Source organism: Pantherophis guttatus, chromosome 11, assembly GCF_059756535.1.
Source record: "Pantherophis guttatus breed Tessera chromosome 11, ASM5975653v1, whole genome shotgun sequence".
Taxonomy (NCBI): Eukaryota; Metazoa; Chordata; class Lepidosauria; order Squamata; family Colubridae; genus Pantherophis; species Pantherophis guttatus.
The window spans coordinates 799,030-821,071 of record NC_142073.1 but is presented as its reverse complement, the minus strand read 5'-3'; the positions used below and the strand labels follow the sequence as shown (position 1 = coordinate 821,071).

The window sequence follows — 22,042 nt, the reverse complement described above, 5'->3', positions numbered from 1 at the left end:
CTGTTGCAGACGCGTGTGGAGGCCCATGCCACCGTGCCGCTCCCAGGAGTCTCCATGTGGCCCATTTTGGATGCCAGGTAAGTACAGGGCTCACACGGAGGCTCTGGGAGGGCAAAAAACAGGCCTACTGGAAGTCCAGAAACAGGCCAGTTTCCAGGATGTCTCTGGCCTCCGGAGGCTTCAGGAAGGCTTGCTAGGCCCAAAACAGGGTGTGGAGGGGGGGTCACACGCACCTGCACAGGGGGGAGGGGCAGTGCAGGGGGGTTGTGTGCGCATGCACGGGGGGCATGGCGTGCATGGGGGGAATTACATTATGGGGGTGGGCATGTGCACACGCTTTTGGCACCCAAGGAAAAAAAGGTTAGGCATCACTGACCTATTGAGTCCTTCCCAAGTATCTGAGATAGGCAGATGTGGTTGTTTGATGATCTTAAAGGAACCATTGCAGAATGTAAGCTGTTCGAAATGAAACTGCATCTATAAAGTATATTTATTATTATTATTTATTGTGCATTTATTGCTACAGCTGCTGTGCTACTCCATTGCCAAAGACACATAACTCTTGGTACAATTTTCGATGCACATAATGCACTAGTATTCAGGGTTAGCATGATCTCCCTTCTCCCAAAATACCCTTTGGTGAAGAGCCCTGTTTCTGTGGTTCTCCCAAAAATGTAGTAAGGGGGTGGGATACAGGATGCGTTGACAGGGAAAAGTGAGGAGAAGTCGAGAGCTGGCAGGCCAGGACCCTCACCTGTGCCGTTGGGACCTGTTTTGGGGGCCCTGGAAGATGGTGAAAATTGTTCCTGCTTGCAACTTGAAGACTGTTCATTCTGCCCTCCAGACAGGACAGCACAGAGGGATGAGTTCCTGCAAGGAAGGTTCTGCTCACCAACATCTCCCAACTTCTTCCACAAATAAGTTTTGGGGGAGAAGCCTCACCTGATTTCCGGAGCCTCTTACACACAGAACTTCCCAAGCAGCAACGGGGCAGCGTCAAGAAGGGCACTGTAAGGAATCCATTTAGATTTCAGCTTTCCTAAAATTTAAAAATTGATAGCTGTAACTGAGGCTAGCTTTGTTTCTTATGACATCACCAGCCAAGGTAGCTGTAAGATGGTGGAGACATCGAGAGTGCAAATTGGTCTTCCAAAGAAACGGATCAGACTCTGAGAGGCTAATTAACCCCAGAAGCCATTTACTGCTTATTGTCAAGGGCAAGTTAGCCTAAGGTTCAACCTCCGAGGCAAGCCTTGCGCTGGACTGGTTCCCCACATCTGACCAGTGCTAAGTGCGGGACTGGCGCCCCTCCCTCGCACCAGGATCTTGTGCTTGCTGCTTCGGGGAGGGGGCTTGCGGTGGGGGGTGCAAACGGTTGCTTGGAAGCGGAACCTCGGAGCAACTCAACAGCCTTGTTTCCGCCAGAGAAATGCCAAACCAAGAGCTGGAAAGTGGGGGAGGAATGGCACTGTCTTCCGCAGGAGTTTGGGGCAGGGGCTGATGGGCTCTGGGGCTCCCAGGGCCCGGGAGGAAGGAAGGGAGGGAGGCGCGAGCACCAGACGGTCCGGACTGGGGAGACGCCAAGGCGGCGGCGGGGCAGCGCCTTTGCCTTGGCGTTGCGCTGCGCTGCGCTCCCCGGGAAGGGCGGCGCCTGTCCTAACCGCGCCTTCGCCCTGGTTGTCAGCCCGGCCGTCGAGAGGGGCGCGCGGGGGTCGCCCGGAGCGCTCCAGGAAAGGCTCGGAGCCGCCAACGCTCAGCCGCCGCCGCTCCGCCTCCCAAACGTGCCCGCTCGAGGAGAGGCAGCGGCGGAACCGGGGCGCCTGGAGCGCGAAGCGGCGTCTCCCCCGGCGGCGCCGGAACCCCCGGCCAGCCCGCGAAGGAGCGGATGGACGGGCTCCAGAGCGTCGGCGAAGCCGCGCAGCTGCATCTGGTGAGAGCGCAGGGCTCTGCGCGGAAGGCAGCGCGTGGCGGGATCCAGGCGGGCGAAAGCGGGCTGCCCCCCAAGCCCCGCAGCGGGCCCGAGCGGGGAGGGGCTCCCTCCCGGCCCCCGTGGCTGCCCAGACCGCGCGCAACGGAGAGTCTCGGGCGCAGCCAGGTTGGCAAGCGGCGGCTCCGCGCCCGACTCTCCGACCGGCTGCAGAAGCGGCGAGCCCGGTGGAGGCGGCGGGGAACGGGGGGCGGCTTCCCTCCCTCTCCCGCCCGGAACTTTCAGGCGGCGGCCGAAGGGCGCCCCACGCTCCGCTCTCCCCGAAGTGCCGAGCTCGTAGCAGGCTGGGCGGCGGGCGCAGCGGCTGCAAGGGAGGCGGCAGGTGGCTGGGCTCCTCGTCTCAGGGTTGCGGCAGAGGCGACTCCGGGCGGGCGTCAGCGCCCATCCGAGGCCAGGTGGCTGTGCTGTGGGCTGGTAGCACCGGGATTGGGTTCCGGCAATGAGGAGGTTCCGGACAGGGAGCCCTGAACTCTTCGGGTCCTGCGTTGGCCAAAGGCAGCACATTGGGGTCACCCTACAGCCCCAAGACTGAAGCCCCCGCGCATGTGGTGATGCCCAGGCGCCTGGAGGGAGGCGGGCATCTCAAAAGAGCTGAAAGGCTCTCCAGAAGCAGCCCAGGGTCTGCCCGGAAGTTGTCCGGGTGTTATTTGGTTGTGTGGAAGGATTCTTGTCTGGAGAAAGAGGCTGGTGTGGGAATGGCGCTCCTGAGGGCTCTGAGATGGAGAAGCTGCCTTTCTATGTGGGCCCAGTTTGGTCACTACAGGAGCAGCGAAGGCAGAGGAACTCACTCAGCAAAGATCGTTTGGTTTTAACCTTGGTTGGGGCCTTTCCTGTGTTGGCTGAGCCCAGCCGGTTTGCTTAGATGAGAAGTCCTCATACTTTGGAAACACCAAACCTGGATTAATTCAGTGCTCATAGCTCGTGTGTTGTGGAAACTCAGCTCCAAAGTCTAGTTCATAACTTGCTTTCCTGCACCCATCCTTAGTAAGTCTTAACCTGTTTTGGGCAATTAAAATGCCACATATGGGGAGGTGCTACTTTGGCACATGCATGATCACGAATGTGCTGGTGGATGCTTTGATGATGTCACTTTGTGGGACTCAGCAAAAGAACCATCCAGTTTCTTTCCCAATGTGTGGAACACACTGTCCACAATTCCCAGGAAGGCCAGAGGGGCGAAGGGACATGTGAGGAAGACAGTCGTCCACCCAGAGCCCCCGACAAGGCCAGGCACCAATTAGAGAAAGAGCCCCCTGCCCTTCTACCCCGGGGACCACCTCCCCTTCCTGAAACTGCCATGCTTGCTGTGCCAGAAGTGCCCTCCAAAGGCCTCTTGTCAAAGGGATCTCCCATCAGTCCATGCCCAGACCGCTTGCAGCCCTCCACGGGAAGGAGCCGGGATCCTTCCACGAGGCCCTCCTCATCCTCAGGTCAGAATGGGCCAGGCGGCAATCAGGTAGAGAAGTGTGGAGATAAGGAGAATTAGGGTTGTTGTAGAGTCCAGCTGGGGGCTGCTCATGGTGGGTTCCGGGCTTGGCTTCTGGCCTTCGGGGCAAGCCCTGGGCATCGCCAGCTCTCAGTTTTGTTCCACCTGAGCAGTGGGGTTCCCTGCCATGTCTCCCTCTCAGCAGCCACGTCCTGTTTCAAGAGCAAGGCACATAGACCCCCCTCTTGGGCTTAGGTTATCCAGAGACAAGGGAGAAAAGGGGGCAGGGAGAGGAAGGCAGCCACCACTGCAGTTGCTCTTCAGCCTTTCCAAGGTGGGGGGTGGGGGGCAAGGCACACTGTCCTGACCCAAGAAGGACTGCCTGTCTACCCTGGACAAACCTGACAAGCTACTGACCAGCAGCACATCGAAGTGTGTGCATTGGCCATGGCATCGAAGTCTTTGGGTTTTGCCATTCCTGTGAAGGGCGGAAATGTCAGGATTCTGGCTACATTTGGATGGGGGGGAAGGATTCTTGTCCCTTTTGCTGAGGAGCAGCTGAAGGTTAGCAGGATCTGACACTTCCGTTCTACCGTTTCTGGCACAATCCGGGCTCTCGATTAGCCAGACCAGCTTCTATAGGCAGCTTCTTTGCCCAGGTGCCCAGTGGGTGGCAGGATGCAGTCACTGGGTCACCCCCCAAAGCACAGTTGTGTGTTGAGGGCGACTGCAAGGTCTTGGGCTGCACCTTCATTTCCCTGTGTTTCTTCTGGTACCTGCAGGCCAGTCTTCCTTTTTTTTTTCCTTTTAGGTTCTCTTCCTGGCCAGGTCGGATCTTCCACGAAGGAGCAGGGAGGCTCCGCGGGAAGCTGCTTCCTCTCCAGAGGCAGCGCACGTGGGCGTCTCAGCGTGGTAGGCCCCTCTTCTGCTTGTTCCGCCGAGGGGGAAGCCTCGCAACCCAGGAAGCCTGCAGGCACGAGCAGCTTCTGCTGTTGGGGAAGTGAAAGGGGGGTCCCTCCTTTCCCCGTCTTCACTTCTTTGGAAGCCAGAAGATCGAGGGGTCCCCACCCACAGACCCAATTTGTAGAGAAGCCAGGCACAGTTGCACCCAGGTGTCAGCAGCAACGGAGCTGAGTGGGAGCAACATCAGGGAAAGGAAGAAGAAGAAGAAGAAGAAGCACCGCTCTTTCATTGGCTCTGAGAAAACCTCTTCATTAGCCTCATTTGGCAACGCCCCAGCAGGCACCAGCACAGACCGAGGAAGCGGGCATTTGGCACTTGGGAATGCTCTGAGCCGCCAGCCACTGAGCATCATCAGGCTCCGCTGCTGCCAGCCCCACCGCTCGCTCGCTCAGTGGACTCGGGCCGGGCCTCAGTCGCCTGCCGTGCAGCCAGCTCTCCCCAGGCTCTAGCCCCGCTCCCAGCCAGAATGAACGAAATCCTAGACCCGGCGTCCCAGGCCAACCTGGGGGTGGTCTCGGCCACCTGCGTCTCCAAGGTGGAGCTCCGCGTCTGCTGCAAGCACCTCCTTGACCGGGACACCCTCAACAAGTCGGACCCCTGCGTCGTCCTCCTCATGCAGTCCCAAGGACAGTGGGTCGAGGTAGGTGGGGAGCGGCTGCAGGGAGGGTGGAAGGGAAGCAGGGGGGCGGCTTGAGATGGTCCAGAAGGAGGGCAAGCTGGGCAGGACCATCAAGGGGAGATCCCTGCTGCTAAAGTCCCAGCAGCGGCTCTCTGTCCTTCTGGGCTCCCCCGTCTTCCCTCTGTCCTTTCAAGCAGCTTCCCAGCTCAGGGCCCTTCCAATCTGGCCGACAGAAGTTCTCGTCATTCCAAGCTGCTCAAAGGCTGTGCCCGGCCTTTTAGCAGGTCAGGAAGGCCTGCTCCGGGCCCCCTTTCTCTGCACAAATGAGGGGCAGGTTTGTTGCATTCCGATTGACCAGCCCTGCCCCCCCCCCGGTGAAGGACTCTGTCCTAGCAAGGCCTTGGAGATGGTCACCCTGCCTTTTAGAGACCCCTGCAGGAGACTTTCTAAAATCCAAGCCTCTTCTAGGGTTAGGCTGAGTCTGAGAGTCTCTTTTTCGGGGCCAGGCTTTAAGTTCAGCCAAAGGACTCGGCTGCCTTTTGTTCGGATGTTGGGTTGAATTTCTGGTCTCGTGTGTGAGGATGCTGGTTTGTTTCCTCCTTTAAAGGAAGACCTGAGAACTGGTGTCCGTAAGACTCAAGAGATCTCAGGGTGGTGGATACCCTGTGGGCAAGAGCAGATCTAGGGCCCGAGGGGCAGAGAAGGAGAACTGGGCACAGACCAACTGCCTGCTTCCACCAAAGAGCACAGAGAAGGATCTTTTCAGGAGGATGCGTAACGCCTTCACACTTAGTAGCACATGCATAAAAGTATTTAAGGGATCTGCCCAACTCACTTCCTGCGATCTGTTCCTCTTAATGGGCTAAGCCAGCTGAGCTTTGCAACTTGACTAGCTGGTCTGAGAGTTCTGCCTTTCTCCCTGAAGGCGGATTGGCTCCCGTCTTGGGGTCACCGGGAGGGATTAGCTGCTAAGGGCTGGTTGCTGTGTAATAGGCTGGAGTGCCAAAGCTGAAGCCCCAAAGGGTCAGACGCAGAGGGGGCTCTACCTGGCCGAGCAGGAGCTCCTGGGGCTTTCCAGCTTCCCATTCTCTGGTTCCTCCAACCACAGTGGAAGCCATAGTTAGCTTGAGACCCACATGCAACGCTCTCAAGCCTGTTTGGCCCTCGCGAGGCCGCAAAGTAGGGCCGTCCCGGATGAAATGCACCACAGCAATGCAGCAATTCCTTGAGGCTGATGGGGCGGAAGGCTTCCTTGGAATCTCTCCATCTCTGCACTTATGAGAGGTGGACTCTCGTTTCTGCTGCTGTTGCTGGCTGCGAACTGGATGGAGTTGCCCCCCCCCAGCCCCCTCGCTAAAGCTCCTTCCCAAAGGCTGGAGAATCCTGCATAAAACCCAGCTTCCTACACCAGAGACTTGGGTGGAAGCAAAAGTTCTTGCCACAAGCTCAGAGCCCCCATTGCTTCCCTTTGTTTCCGGGATGATCCCCAGGTGCTCATATTCTGCCTGGGCCTTGAGTTCCTCTCACCTGCAGGGGGCCAAATCAATCATTTGAACCAGGGTTTCTGCAGGGCAAGCGCACCTGCGGTGTCCTCTTCCTCCTCCAGTCCCAGCGTGGCTGAATTTGCCTGGCAATTCAACTCAAAGAGGGGGAAACGGGCTCCCTGGCCTTGGGGCCTTATGGCAGGAAGAACATTCCCTGCTTAGTGGCAGACTGGCTTACTTGTAAGATCTCTATCCAGGTTCAGCTCATCAAGTCAAAACAGACAATCCAAGAACCAAGCCAGCACAGCAGTCACTGGAAAGGAGGCTTAGCTATCATCAGATACCACTCAAATCCTAGTTTGATGAGCCACACCGGAGACACCTATGTGCCCTGCAGAGGCAGCTAAAGGCCTGGCAGCCTGTGGGGGCCGTGGGCATTTCTCGCCTGGAAGTGAACGGGGGCTTCTTAATGACATCAAAGTTTGCCAACGGAAACTCCCTGGTGCACAAAAGCCCCATTCCCATCAGCTGTCCAAGCAAGAGCTGGTATTGCTGTAAATAATTTTGGGTGGGGGGAAAGACCCAAATCAAGCTGCAAATTCCAGTCAGCAGGAATGGACAGAGGCCCATTCACAGCACAAAGTGGCCTGATCCAGCCACTGGGTACATGCTGCCTTGGCACTGCTCCCGAAGTGAGCTCCCTAAGCCATGGCAATCGCCCCCTAAATCAGGGCACCCCCCTTGTCCCGTTGGCCTTGTTGCTCCACCCTGTCCAGAGCCCCCTGCCTTTGTACGTGTGGCAGCAGCAGGAGGGCTCTGCCAGGCCTGCTGGTTGCCCCAGTCTGCCCGTGATTCTCCTCTCGCTTTCTGGCACATGGCTCCTTTTCCAGCCTTCGGGGTCAATTGCCTGCAGCCTCAAACACCCCTTAGATCCGAAGGTTTCCCTCCCCCTCTGCTTGAGGCTCCCAGACAACAGGTACTGGCAACCTGTGCTAAGCTGGGAGGGCCAGGAGACAAGTCGAAAAGCCTCTCCCCACCACCCCAGCTGGGTCTGTCCTTTCTGTGGGGCAGAAGGAGCCTGGCTCCCCATCCGAAGGGTCCGGCAGAGGCCAGGCAGGCAGGCAGGCAGGACCTTTGTCTCTTGGTGACAGTGCGGAGCGCAGAGCCAGCAACGGCGCTTGTGGCACCCATGAAATGTAAAAGGGGGCGTTTTCAGGGCTGCTGCGGGGCAGAGGCTGAGCAGGGCCAGGCCACCATTTCAGCTCCTTGTTGGGGCACAGTTTCCTCTGCCTTCCCCTGGGGGACCAGCGAGCCCTGTCGCTCGGATGCTTCTTGCCAGCGTGGGGAAAGGGACTTCCAAATGTGCTTCAAGGGAACCCAAAAGTAAACCGCCTTTTGTGGCTGCTCTGGCACTGAAGCCAAAGCCCAGCAGAGCAAACCTGCCTGCATCACTTGAGAAGTTGGCAGAAGCTCCAACAGGTGATGCACACACCGTCTTCCTTTGCAGGGTTGCGGTGAAATGTATGGTGATGTAGGTGAATGGCTGAAACAGCCAAAATGGCTGCCTGAACATTAATGACCTGCTCTTGTTGTTTGGCTTTTAATTGTAAGGCCCCAGGTGAGCTTTGAGGCTGATGAGCTTCTTGAAGGGCCGCCGCTGCCCCCCCTCCAGGTTCCATGCTCCTCCCAAGATTGAGCTCCGGAATCCTCTGCCTCCCCCTCCCCATTCAGCCGTTATTGCTCAGGCCTCTGATTTAGTTCCATTTTTGCTCCCTCCTCTGAGTTTCTTAACCCTCTTTGAACCACCTGTCCAGACTGTGTCCTGGGGACAGAGTGCCCCCCTCCATGTGGCGAAAGGAAAGATGGATCCCAAAGCACTGAGCCCTCTGGCATCCAGGTTGAGCCTCACAGAGACCCGGAGGGGAGCCCAGATTTCTGGCATTCAACACCCCCGAAAGGGAAAGAGTCTCTCTTGCCTGTCTGTAGGCATTCAGACTAAAGTTTCCACAAAAGATGGCCGTATTTCTTTAGCACTGCCAATCTTGGTGAGCAGCTCATCCCTAAATCCCAGGTCCCACCAGATCCTCGGGCCCTTGAGTAGATATGACATGTACCCATTTAATTGGCAGCAAGGCTTTGCACGATCCTTCTCTTTCATCTAGCCAGCTCTCCTCTGAAGCAAGCACTGATTGCCTGTTGCTTTGTTCGGAAACCACAGTGAAGCCGAGATGAAGGGGAGGCAGGGCCGGTTGGGTGTTGAAAAACAAGACAGACAGCTGGCCTTCCAAGGAGCCTCTGGGGAGGGGGGAGCAGCACCTCCCTTGGCCTGCAGAGAGAGCCCAGCTCCCCCCTCCAGCTGCAGACTTCAGAGCCTCCAGAGAAACCCTGCTACAGGCCAACAAGATAATTGGGGGGGGGGGCTGGTCCCAAGCTGGGGTGGGCGTTTAAACCATCCTGCCCGGGGCAGATCCAGGTTGCCTTGCAGGTGGATCAGTCGGCTTAAGACTGCTTTGTGAAAGGGATGGAGAAGAAGGCTCGGAGCGTGGAGCAAAAAATCAATACTGAAATATTGCTCTGTTTTCAGGGGAGCCAGCTGTCTTTGCCCATGTTAACAGCCACGGAAAATCACTTTGGCTGACGTCCCAAAGGGCTGCGTGGCCTGACATTGATAAAGTTACCATTTCATGCTCGGCATTATTTAGAAATCAGGAGAACCCAGAGCGACGGGGCAATAGGTCCGAGTCGCTGGAAAGGGATGCAGCTGCAGTGAGCAGGGAGGCCTCTGCAGCTCAGTGCCTGTGGCTCTCTTGGAGATTGGGAATGTTTCTGGCCTTGTTCAGCTGCTGGGGGGGGGAGGGTGCCCTGGGCAGCCAAATCTTTGGTCACCTGCGTCTTTGTCAATACCTGTAAAGAGCCCAGAGCTGCTCTTGGTGAAAGGGGCAGTTACACACATTTGACTGATCCATTAATCCATCAGTCACTCATCTCAGAGGCTCAGCCCAAGCAAGGAGGCTTCCTCCCTGCAACAATCCCAGCACAGGACATGGTCCTTCCAGCGCCTGACAGTCCCTGAAATCATGCCACACAGGCTCCTCGCCCCCCCCCCATCTGAGCTTCGATCCACCCACTGAAGGCTTCCCAAGGGAGCTGACTGTCCCTTCCGGATCGCAATTTGCTGCATCCAACATATGGGTCATGATGAGATGGATTAAGCCTCCGCTGAAGATGAGCTCCACAGCTTACTTTGAGAAGATTATCTCTTGACAGTGGATCTAATTAACAAACCTCCCACTCCTTGGGAAGATGTTTGGGGAGGGATAAAGGGGCTTTGGGGGAATCGATTGCAATGACGTGCCCCCCCTTCTTTGCTTGGCACACCAGTCCTCAAACTGACCAGGACAGCTCTGCTTTGTTACCCGCAGGGGCAGTGGAAGCTTGGCACGGCCCATCTTGTGGCCTGATGCAGATAGAGAGTGAGGGTACCTATGTGGGGTGGGGGAGACACCCCTCCTGCCAGAAAATGGGTATCCTTAGCCTGGAGAGAACTTTTGCCTTAGCCCAAGAAAGCTGCCCAGATCCAGAGGGAAAAGCAGAAGGAAAGAGCCAGGAAAGATCATGGTGTGTGTGTGTGTGTGTGTGCGTGTGTGTGTGTGTGTGTGCGCTTGCGCTGCACTATGAAAAAGAAAAAGAAGGCTGGACACTCTCTGGCTCTTGAGAAAAGATTCTTCTACCTGCTCAGCTTCCCCAGGCTTTTAGCAGCAAAAGGCTCCTTGGCCTCCAGCATCTTAACAATTAACACATTTCCTTTAGCCACAATTTTTCTGGCGCCGAGCCAAGGCATCTCCTGCCAGGGCAAATTGGCCTGTATTTAAGATGCAGACAGACTCTTTGTAGCTTCTGTAGTTCTCCTGCTCTGAGAGTGAGAAGGCATGGATAATTTTCCAGGACCAGTTAGGGATGAATGAGCTGACCTGGGTGCTGATGAGAGGGAGCTGGCATTCCGTCTGATACAACAGATGGGCAGGAAATAGAAAACCAGGCAGCTCCAGGCACTGAAACTTCATAAAAGTATATCTGATTTCCTTTCTGAAAAGCAGCACGACTGATGACTTGCTAGGTGAGAACAATTCCAGGAAGCGAACATGGCCTTTGGCAGAAGCTGCTACCTGAGCCAGGAGCTATGTGGTCCCTCAGAAGGCAGCTTCTCCCCTGAAGAGCCAGGAAAAGGGGAGGCAGGTTGGGTTTGACTCTCTGCCACCCGCTGACAGGGCAAAGGGCCGTGGCATTGCAGGAACTGGAGGGCGCCCAGTTGCTGTCCCTGACAGGCCTTGCAGATCCCTGGCCCAGAGCACTGCTAGAGGCTCCTCCGGCTGCAGGTCCAGGAGAGACTCACCTGTCCTCCAATCGGTCTCCTTCCACATGAAAGGCCCAATCCTGCCCCAGCTGCTCCTGGATAAGCAGGCCTGAATTCCCACCAGAGTGGCCCTGGCTGGTGCCCTCGGAGGCCCCCGGAGAGGGGGGAGGTGGCCAAAGATCCAAGCAGCATTTTCAGCTGCCTCTGGAGAGAGGGAGGGGTGGCCAGAGGCCTGGATGCTCATCTTCAGCCACCCTCCCCACCCCGCTAAGTCACCGGTGTGGACAGGTGAGCGAGAGCAGCAGCCCCACGCCTGCCTCCCCCTCCCCAGCTTCCCTTCCCTAATGAGCCCGGGAGGCGCTCATTAGCATCTCGGTTGCATTCCGCTCGCCCGGACCGCTCTGTTCCCCGAAAGTTTAGGCAAAGTTTTCCTTCTTTCCCAGCAGGGGGTCACGGGATGGCCGAGCCCGCTTTCGGGCGGGAGACGAAGGGAGGCGTGATGAGGGCCCGTCCGAAGAAGCGAGAGCCGAAGCGGAGGTGGGGGGGGGGGCAAAGGCGCCGCGCTCCAGCCAAGCTGACTTGGGAAGAGCGCGCGCTCCGTGCCGGCTTCTTGGCTTCTCATCAGGTGCAGCCGAGGCTCCTTCCTATGGCTGCGTGGGAGCCCCGCACTCCGTGTGTTTTTCCCTCTAGAGCGCACCGGGGCAGCCAACAGGCCAAGGGCCCCGCCGGGAGCCCCTGCCCTGGCTCGGAGGGCGCAGCCGAGATGCGCCCCTTTGGGGCAAAGCGGGCTGAGCGTTCCGGACGCGCAACCGGAGGTTGAAACCATCTGGGCCCGGGGGCCCCGCCCTGGGCAAACCCAGGCGCAGCGCCCCTTCCCGGGGCCTTCTTTCGGGACGCTCCCCTGCCCAGGATCAGCTGGACCGGGCTGGGCCGCCCACCCCGCCCGCTCTGCTTCCCTCGGGGGAGGAAAGCGCAGAAGACGGCGGGGCCCCCGAGCCCGCCATTTGCCAGGGCAGCGGGGAAGGGTCGGCGCTCTGCATTTTCTCCATCTCCCTGCCAGGCGAAGCCTTCTGGGCTCGGTGGTCTCGGGGTGACGCCGCCTCTCTCTGCCTCCAGGTGGACCGGTCCGAGGTCATCAGAAGCAACCTGAACCCCGTTTTCGCCAAGGTGTTCATGGTGGACTATTACTTTGAGGAGGTGCAGAAGCTGCGCTTCGAAGTCTACGACATCCACGGGCACGGCGGCGTGGGCACCCACGATGACGACTTCCTGGGAGGCATGGAGTGCACGGTGGGACAGGTAAGGGGGCCCGGACGCTGAACGCCAAGGCCTCACCGGTTAGCGCAGCGGATGGGGGCCTAATCTGCGAAGCAGCCCCTGGGAAGAGACCGCCCCGTCCTACCGCCCGCTGCGCCTCGAGGAGGGCGTGACTGGGCGTCCCTGGCAGGCAGCGGGCTGGCCGGCAGGAGAGACCCCTGCCCCCACCGCAAGGCTTAGGGCGCCCCTTTCTCCGCCGGGCAGGGGGCCAGGCTTGCTAGCTCCGAGCAGCGGCTGCGGGGAAAGGCGGTGGGCCCAGCCCCGCCACCCCAAGAAGGCGCCCCTCCGCCCACCTTTCCGCTCCTCCTTGCAGATCGTGGCTCAAAAGCGGGTGAGCAAGCCGCTCTTTCTCAAGTACGGGAAACCCGCCGGCAAGTCCACCGTCACAGTGAGTGCCCCCTTCCGGCCCCTACCCCGCGGCAGGTTGGAAGCGGAGGCTGGGAGGCCCCCCTGACCCACCGGCTTCTCGTGACCCTCTTCACAGGTGACCTCGGAAGAGATTTCTGGAGACAACGGCTTTGTGGAGCTCTTCTTTCGGGCAAAGAAGCTGGATGACAAGGTGGGGGAGGGGCGGGGGGCTGGGCTCTTCTCCTTTGGGAGAGACCATCCTGGGGAGGGTCGATGTGGCCACACTGGGCTTGAGAGGGGCAGGCAAGGGGGGAGAGGAGTTGGGATGCTGCAGGAGGGCAGGCCATTCAGACAGGGGATGGGGGATAAATTGGTCTGGACAGGTAAGTGCCAGTATAGCCCCCACACCCATCCCAGCACCAGAGTCCAGTTCCCCCCCCCCCAGAGCAGGAAGGGCCCAGTTTGAGGAGGAGACCGAAACAGCTGCTCAGCCCCCTGCCTTCCACCAGCTGCTCAGGAGCTGAAGGGGAAAAGGTGCAGGTTGAGCAGCCGTTTTTATTAGGAATGAAAAACTGAGGACATGAGCGAACATCATGGGCAAATGGGCGCTGTGTGTGTGTGTGTGTGTGTGTGTGTGCCTGTAATCAGAGCCATCCATGCAAATTCGTCATCTTACGTGACAGAGATAAATCAGGCTGGCATCAAAGCTGTGAAATTGAATATGAATGCCTTTTTTAAAAAATGAAAAAGGATATTTAAAAGTTGAACAGATGGAGCAGGAAAGGAGAGGAAGGAATGCTGGAGAACTTGCTGGATGGGGTCTGTCAGTGGGGAAGGGGCTTCTGCGTCCCCTGTGAGGCTGGGGTTCACTCTTCTCTCCCAGCCAGCCTGCATGCAAGGCAAAGTGCTGCCCCTTTCCTTCCAGGGGGTGGAGTTTAGGGGACCCCACTCCCACTCACCCCCTTCATTTTCCCAACCATCCAATGAAGTGGGGAGTGGTCTTCAGATGCCCAAGGAAGAACAGATCCAGGTGAGATTGAGCAAAACTCCCCAGGTTTGGCCACCTCTCACCCCTACAACAAGCCTTCAGGCCAATAAAACGATGGCACCGTCACACAAGGACACAACTGGGATGGACCTTGCCATAGGCAGCACCATGTCGTTTGCACACCCCAGAACCCCAGGAAGAGCAGGAGGAGAGCCACCCGTTGATAACAGGTTAACCCTGTCTCCCCTAGGATCTTTTCAGTAAATCAGATCCCTTTCTGGAGATCTACCGGATCAATGATGATGGAAGTGAGCAGCTGGTACACCGGACTGAGGTAAGACTCCCCTCCTAGGATCCAAAGGATAAATTCCCAGCACCCCTGGTCAGAGAGACCTGCTCCAGCGCAGTGCAACAATTCCCTTGGGGTTGCCGGGCCTCCTGTCCCCTCACTCCTCACTGCCCCCCTTCAGATCAGCCACAGGGGTTCAAGGAGCAGAGGAGAGAGGCATTTATTGGGCTCTGACTAGGAAAGCTTCAGGCCCTTGTGGACAAGGACCCCCTTCTGCCCCCCCCACAAAGGCTGCCTTTTGAGACCCTGTCCCTGTGCTTCGCAGTTTGTCAAGAACAACCTGAGCCCCATTTGGGAGCCCTTCAAAGTGTCCCTGAACTCCCTCTGCAGCTGTGAAGAGAAGCGGAAGCTGAGGGTGAGGTTTTTTGGGGGGGGCGAAGGGCCACCCGTTGATGCCCTCAGCCAACCCCAGCTGCTCGGGCTGCAATTTCAGCAGCGCCCCCAGCAGGCTACAAAAAAGGCTTGTGGAGAGTGGAGGTCTCCGAGATGTTGCCTCCCATACCCACTTCTGAGACCAGCCGGGCATTGCTGCCGTGGGGCCCTGAGGGAGGATGCCAGGCCAGCACCCTCTGGTCCTGGGGGAGGGGGAGGGATGAGGAGGCCTGGGCAGAAAGGGCCCCATCCCGAGGGGTCCTGAAGGACTGTCTCTTGTGTGCAGTGTGTCATCTTCGACTATGACTCCCGAGGGAAGCACGACTTCATCGGGGAGTTTTACACCACTTTCGAGGAGATGCAGAAAGCCACAGGCGGCAACAAGGTTGGAGCGCAGGGAGGAAGCCAAGCAGCCCCCCGGGGAGCTCCACAGCTGGGGAGGGGGCTTCCTGGAGAGAAAGCAGCCATCCACAGGGGCTGGATGGGGCTGGTCTCTGTCCAGACCTGAATTGCCCAGCAAGAATAAAAAGAGATCCCTTTCGCCCCTCCCCCCCATCAGATCCAGTGGGACTGCATGAATCCCAAGTACAAACTGAAGAAGCGGAACTACCGAAATTCGGGTGTGGTCATTCTCCTGGACCTGAAGGTAAGTGGCCAGTCCATGGGCCAGCCTCTCATCATCAGTGGGGGTGCTTTGGGGCAGAGGGGTGGGTTATGGGTCTGCTGTGAATATTGGTAATCCAAACAGGCTTTTGCCCCCTTCATCCCACCTGCTGTGGGTGGCAGCAGGCCTGGCCCACTCCTTGTAATTCTGCCTACCGGGCTGCAGATCTGTTGCCCTGTGTTGGGCACAGAGTTGAGCTGGCAGGGTGTAGCTTTCATCCTGCTCTGCTTCTGGCTGATGCCCAGATTCTCTGGAAGATCCACAGGGTTTACTCCTTCCTGGACTACATCATGGGCGGCTGCCAGATCCACTTCACGGTGAGTAGCTCCACCCAGCCGCCTCGGTTGGTCCAGAGCAGGCCAAGGGTCTCCGGAGCCAGGGCCAGGCAGGGGCGCCCCTTCTGCTCCAGTGAGGGGCACCTCTTTGGGTCTGGGGGCTTGTTTAACCCTTTCGCTGCCTAGATATGGGCACACCGTCCATTCTTATCCTGGCAAGGGAGAGGCTAAGCATCGGGGGAGGGGCTGGAGACTTTGGAAAAGTGGGCTTTGTCTTGGGCTGGCCCTCCAGGCGGGCTGGGACCCCACCAGCTCCTTGGTCACCTCAGCTTCTGGCCATGGCGGTTGGAGCGCCCCGTTGGTAGCTCCGCACAGATTTCTTTCTTTCAAAACAAGAAGCAGGCAGCAGATTGCGTTTTGAAAGAGCATCTCCTTCCTGGAGTGAGTCAGTTCCAGAACATGGCAAGGAACAGATTGCTGGCTCCGGGCCCACTTTGCTGGCGAGGGCATGCGACGGGCAGCATCCCAGGAACGAGAGCCCCTCACACGCAGGGTGGGTGGGTGGGTGGAGAGGGAGGGGGAGAGAGAGACGGCGGCGATTCCTGCTTCGCTGCGACTTCAGGCCTGAGGGGCTAAAATGGCCCTGCCTGATTATTCCTGTTCAATGTCGGTTTCTCTTCACTTGGGGCAGGAACCAGACTGAAGACGTTCTCATCTGCCTTTCCAGATGTTATGCCTCTCAAGGGTGGCTGGGTTCTGTGCCCCTCATCTCAGACCCCGTGGCAAATGACGGGGAATCCAGGGTCTGTCCCCCCTTGATTTAGCCTCAAAGCTGGGGAGACCAGCCTGCTGGCTCCCTCCCTCTGACCCCCTCTGCCTCTCCTTCCCCCCAGGTGGCCATTGACTTCACAGCCTCCAATGGGGACCCCCGAAACAGCTGCTCCCTGCACTACATCAACCCTTACCAACCCAACGAATACCTGAAGGCCCTGGTGGCCGTGGGGGAGATTTGCCAAGACTACGACAGGTGACATGGGGGGGGCAGGGGGCATCTAGGTGTTGACAGGCTCTGAAGGGATGTTGCACTCAAGGGGGGGAGCGCTCTCTAACCTGGGCAGTTCGAGTCTTCATCCCCATGGGGATAAGCAGCCACTTTGGAGGCATCTCCCCCCTCCCCCATGGTGAAGTCAGGGGCTTTGGGGAAAGCAAAGAGGAGGGGCTTGGGTGAGGGGCTTCCAAGCCCTTTGCAGCCAGAGTGACCAGTTTCTGCCTCTCCACAGTGACAAGAAATTCTCTGCCTTGGGCTTTGGAGCAAGGATCCCCCCCAACTATGAAGTAAGTCAAGGGACCTGCGTGAAACAGGACCAGTGGGGGCAGAAGCAGTGGCTGGGGGGTGGTCAGTAGAGCAGAGGCATCCTGGTCCCCAAGGCGGCTGGCCCCATTGGAGAGGAGCTTGGCCAGTGTTCCTGTAGGAGGCTGGCCCTGCAGCTGGGTGAGCTGCCATCACACCATCGCAGCTGCCTCTTGCCCTACCTCCAGCCCTGGCATTTCCTTTTATTTGCCTTGATAAGAACACCAGGACTCTGGAGGCATCTTTCGGAGGCCTTGAAGGGTCTGCTCAGCCAAGCTGTTCAGCCTCAGGGTCCCACAAGTTTCTCAGCTGCTTTGCTGCCATGAATTTAGCCCTTGGCTGACCAGCCTTTCTGGGTGTTGGTGTGCCCATCAAGCAGCAGTGAAGCAGGGCAGATTGACACTTGTGCCATCTCTGCATCCAGCCCCAGCCTCCTGCCACCGCCAGGACCTCCCTCCACCTTCTCTTGCCAACCGGCTGAGTGATTGGATCCCCCTGGCACTTTGAGAGCTCTGAGTCCTCCAGGATACCAGAGCAGCTGCCACGGCTTCCATCCACCAAGCGATGCCAACAGGGCAGCCTCTGAAACAGGGGCTGGAGGGGGCTCCACAATTAACCAACTTTCCTTCCCTCGTTCCTCCCTCCCTCCCTCCTTTAGGTCTCCCATGATTTTGCCATTAACTTCAGTACCGAGGATGATGAGTGTGAAGGTGAGGGCACAGTCAGCTTCTGCTCCTTCTGCCTCTTTGGTTGGCACTTTCCCTGGTGCTTCTCCTGCCCCTGCCAGGCCAAAAGGCCACTGGGACACGTGGTGGATTAGCACATCTTCTCTCCACTCCCACCCCCCCAGAACAGCCCAAACCCTCCTGGATTCAGGAAAGGAGAAGCCTTTGCAGAAGTGCCTCTAATTTCTGCCTGGGGGCTCCTTGGGAGGAGCAGGAAGGTTTTTTCCTCTGCTCCTGGCTTCTTCAAACTTTCTCTTCACTTGGGAAGACGCGCCCCCTCCCCCTGCCTCACCTGTGCTGCACCAAAGGGCCCTCTGAATCCTCCCCTCTCCTCCCTAGGCATCCAGGGGGTGGTGGAGTCTTACCAGAGTTGCTTGCCCAAGATCCAGCTCTACGGCCCAACCAACGTGGCACCCATCATCTCCAAAGTGGCCAAAGTAGCTGCAAATGAAGAAAAGACCCAGGAAGCTTCGGTGAGCATGTGGGAATCAGCAGAAACATTCTGGGTGACAGTTGGGGGTTGAGCCTCCTCTGACCTCGGGGCCCCCACATTTGCTGGAGTTTAAGCTCTGTTGCCAAACTTCCAACCAGCAAGCTGTCCCTCCGCTTGATCGAAAAGTAGAGCCCCAGGTAGGCAGGGTTGTTGTGGTGGATTGGTCTCCTTGCCTGCAGGCGTGAAAGCATTGGATGGACTGGGAAGCTTTAACAAAACTGAGGCTTCCTTGGTGCTCTCTGAGCTTCCTTCCTTTCTTGCAGATGTTTCATGACCCAAACTGGGTAACAGAACTGATGAAGTTTCCTAATTTGGGTCCTGAAACGTCTGCAAGAAAACAAGCCGGCTCAGAGAGCACCAGGGGCCCCTCTTTTCAACCCTGAGCTACAAAGATTCTCCTTCATTGGTTGGAACAAATTTTCCCCTCCGTTATTGACATATGCCAAGTGGGCGAGGACCCAGGCAAGACTTTGCTCATCCTGGTCTTGACAGCTCTTGGCAGGCTCACTAAGTGGCTGAAAGCTTTGCTGCCAGTCCTATCAATTAATGGCGGCAACTGACGCGTCCGTCCGCACAGCCTGGGGTGGGAGTGGGTGGTGGGCGGGAGGGAGGGAGGCTGGGCTCCCGGCAGAGCAGAGAAGGAAGGCCGGGGAGCCCGAGGGAGGAAGCGAATCTGCTCCAGCCTTCTTGGACTTGTCCGTCAACGTTGGCATTTTTAATCAGGTCAATTTGATTAAGGAAAGCAAATGGAATTAAAAAACAAAAACAGAACACGTGAACTACTTGATCGATGCGGTGGCATTTAATACGACAATTGGTTTTCAATTCCTGAACTGATTTCAAATCGGAGTGAATTGCTTTCCCATGGAATCCCTGAATGGAGGCCGGGATTTCTGGAGGACCTCCAGCCACCCAAACTCTGGGCCCTGCGATGGGTCAGGGGTTGTCAGAAGCCTCTCGGGCCTTTGCAGAGCCCCCGTGGAGGGCAGCATATCTCCAGAGTTAGGCCCACTGCCCACTCTGGCTGGTGCCAACTGGCACTGTGCCTCTGCTGCTCTCACGGGATTGTAGCCCTTGACACATGCACAGGAAGCCTGCAGCTATGCCAGAGAAGACCCAGAGAGAGAGAGATTTGTCCTTTGCCCTCCCCTCACTCTTTTGAAGGAGGAAGCCCTGGGGGGAGGGGCTGTTGTCTTGTGGGGGGCTGCAGTGCTGCCCCTTCTGTGTGCCAACAAGATTGGTTGGTGGCCGTTGGCTGCGAGGCTCATCAAAGAGGAAGAATTTGGGGGAGTTTTGTCTGCACCCCTGACTGTCCCCTGCGAAATTTCTTCTGTCCCCGTCCTGCTAATTTCCTGCCCGCTCCTGACCTGCCTCCTCTTCTCACAGCAATACTTCATCCTGCTGATCCTAACCGATGGGGTGGTGACCGACATGGCGGACACGCGGGAAGCCATCGTCCGGGCCTCCTATTTGCCCATGTCCATCATCATTGTGGGGGTGGGCAACGCCGATTTTACCGACATGCAGATCTTGGACGGGGACGATGGGATCCTTCGCTCCCCCAGAGGCGAGCCTGTCATGCGGGACATCGTGCAGTTCGTCCCCTTCCGAGAGTTCAAGAATGTAAGTCCCCCTCCCTCAGGCAGGACGCCCCCCCATCTGGCTGCAGCTATGGGCACCTCCAGCATGGAGAAAGGTTGCCTTGGAGCCACTGGGTTGCAGGTTCCCCGGGGATCCATTTGGGAACAGTTTCGCCTGCTCTGCTCTTCCCTTCTCTCCTGATGCTGCCCAGATGGTGCCAGGACCCTGACTCCAGCCGCCCCCCAGGGCTACCCTGCCCCCCCCCCCGAGCAGAGCTGAGCAGGGACCCCTTGATGAGAGTTCCTAGCTGAATGGGATCCAGGCAGCCTGGAAGGGCTTTAGGGGGAGTTTGGCTCGGCCCGCCCAAAGGGTCTGGAAAACACGGGATGCCCGAACTGCTCTCCACAGGGTTTCCAGCTGCTGCTCACCCTCCAGAAAAAGAGCACCCTTGCGCTTCAGATGTGCACCTGACAGGCCACTATGTATCCTAGGATCCCCCTGTGGGGGTTTTCCTGCTTTGATTGGCAGTTGAGAGCTCTTGCCTTCTTGCAGCCCTTTTGCCGAGTGAAGCTGCTAGAATAAACACCAGGCCCTGCAGCGGGATGGCAGGTGCCAGCTGACCTCTCGGCCTTCTTTGTCTTCCAGGCTTCGCCCACCGCCCTGGCCAAGTGTGTGCTGGCAGAGGTGCCCAAGCAGGTGGTGGAATATTACAGCTCCAAGGCCTTACCCCCCCGTGGCCCCAAAGGGAGCACCCCTGGCTCTGCTTTGAACTCACCGCAGTGAACCCGCAGTGACCCCACCCGTCCACCTGCGTCCGTCTCCCCTCCTTGTGCTCGTCCTCCAGAAAGCAAGACCCACCGAGAGCTTCTCTTTCCACTGCGCAGAGCAGGACGTCTCCTGCGCCCCCCTGGCTGTTTGAGCACCAGGACAGCGAAGTTATGCAAGAGGCCAGCAAGTCCAGGAAAGGCCCTGTGATGAGGGAGGGCAGATGGGGATAGAGAGGGGGCAGTAGGACAGCAGGCACTCCAAGCTGGGCAATGCCAAAGGGGCAGCAGGATTGCAAAGGAAAGAGAGAGGAAGGTACAGAGGAAGAAGCAGGCCGAGAGGGGAAGTGGGTGCCCTTTGCCCCTCATCACTGTCGCTCAGATACATCCACACGGGCCAAGAAAGCTCCTCTTCGCCCTTCCTTTGGTGTCTCCCAGGCAGGGAAATAAACCTCTGTATATTTAACAGCACACACGCCCCTTGAAACTGCTCAAGGGAACAGCAGCGCCCCTTCTCTTTGCAATGGGGCACCCTGGAAACAAAGGAGTAAATAAAGCAGGGGCATTCTGGGCAGGGGGGCAGAAAACAGAGGCACCCCAAGGAGCTGAACTTCACAGAGTGGGTTGGGAAGGCCCTCAGGATGGGCCCTGAGCCTGCCTTCCGCAGAGGAGCCCAGGACCATCCCTGGAGGGTTCCAACTCTTGGAGCCGCAGCACCGGCAGCTGTTCCCACACCAGCCCCTTGGCAAGGTGGAGTGCGGCAGAGAGACCCTTGCCACCACTGGGTTGTCTTGGCCCCCTCCCCTCTGTGTGCAGAGAGGGCTCCGATGGTGATGAGGCCGCCTCTTGGCGTGGCACAGGGGCACAGCCAGGTCAAAGTTCCCGGTCCGTGTTGCGAAGGCACTTTGGTCCATTTCACAGCCGCCTCCTGTGCATGAAGCGGTTCGGGTCTGGGGGCCCTTTTCCCCCTGTGTGTTCCGTGGTTGTCTTTTGCTATGATGTGTCATTTGCTGATGGTTGCATGAGAAATCCTAAATGTATCCAGGAAGACGGCCAAATAAAAAGAGATTAAAAAAGAGATTCTGATCCCTCTTGTCCTTTTGGGGGGAAAGTAAAATCGACCCTTATAAACATCTTGAAACAATCACGGACTGCAAACTCAAGCCAGGTTTAAACAGAAGGCCATTTCTGACTGGAGCCCAGCGTGCCGTGTGAGCTGTGGCACCACTTGGTTTATGTCACAGTCGGGACAAAACGGGCACTTTGGTCCTTTGTGACCAGCTCTGGAGTGACAAACCGCCTGTACGGAAACAGGCAGACTTCAGGCGGCTTGGCTTCTCTAGGGGTCTTTTGCGGAATTTAAGAATTGGCAAAAAGTATGGAGGATGGAGATTTTAGGTGGCCACTCCGCATGCCAGCACCACTGAGACAAGCGGAGCTTCCGTACACCTACAGGATGAGGCCCAGTGGTGGGTTTGGACCGAACGCCCCCCTAGCCTCTATCCAGAGGCATCTCTTCTTGCAGCTGTGACATCCTAAACCTCCTTTTAAAAAAACGTTTCCCAGCTTTTGCATTGTTCAAAGGCACAGGATGCCCATTGTCTGGCTGAAGTGTCTGCTTTGGAGAATTGATGCCAATTAGCCCAAACCGAATTGCAGTTGGGGCTGCAGGCAGAGCATCGCCTCCAAAAACACAGCGTCAAAGGAAGCCAGAAGGCAGCAAAGCAGAACACAGTGGCGCTTCCAAACTGAAGGAGGGAAAGCTGGATCTGCCCCTCAGGGACAGCGATTCAAGAGCTGCAGGCCACAACTGGAGCACCACTTAATTGTCTCGTGTTAATCTTATTGCAAGGACCAGTTTGGTGTCATGGTGAAGGCATCAGGCTAGGAAGCAGGTGACCCTGAGTTCTAGTCCTGCCTTGGGCACGAAAGCAGCTGGGTGACATCAAGCCAGTCCCTCTCTCTTAGCCCCAGGAAGGAGC

The 22,042-nt window shown here is 57.6% G+C and overlaps 1 protein-coding gene across 2 annotated transcripts; it reads left to right on the top strand.

Annotated features, from left to right (window-relative positions):
* The first annotated feature begins 1,414 nt into the window (after positions 1-1,414).
* Positions 1,415-21,138, top strand: CPNE7 (copine 7). 2 transcript variants are annotated; one of them, XM_034426646.3, is made up of 16 exons: positions 1,415-1,930; positions 4,225-5,016; positions 11,950-12,132; positions 12,464-12,538; positions 12,635-12,709; positions 13,737-13,820; positions 14,101-14,190; positions 14,494-14,592; positions 14,767-14,853; positions 15,129-15,188; positions 16,040-16,173; positions 16,427-16,481; positions 17,156-17,207; positions 17,562-17,695; positions 19,102-19,338; positions 19,942-21,138. In XM_034426646.3, exons 2-16 carry the CDS (start codon positions 4,843-4,845, stop codon positions 20,077-20,079), a joined length of 1,677 nt encoding a protein of 558 aa, XP_034282537.1. In that variant the 5' UTR covers positions 1,415-1,930; positions 4,225-4,842; the 3' UTR covers positions 20,080-21,138. The 2 variants fall into 2 exon arrangements, with proteins under 2 accessions (XP_034282537.1, XP_087733427.1); XM_087877301.1 differs by having other exon boundaries at positions 1,676-1,930; positions 4,196-5,016.
* Positions 21,139-22,042: the final 904 nt, after the last annotated feature.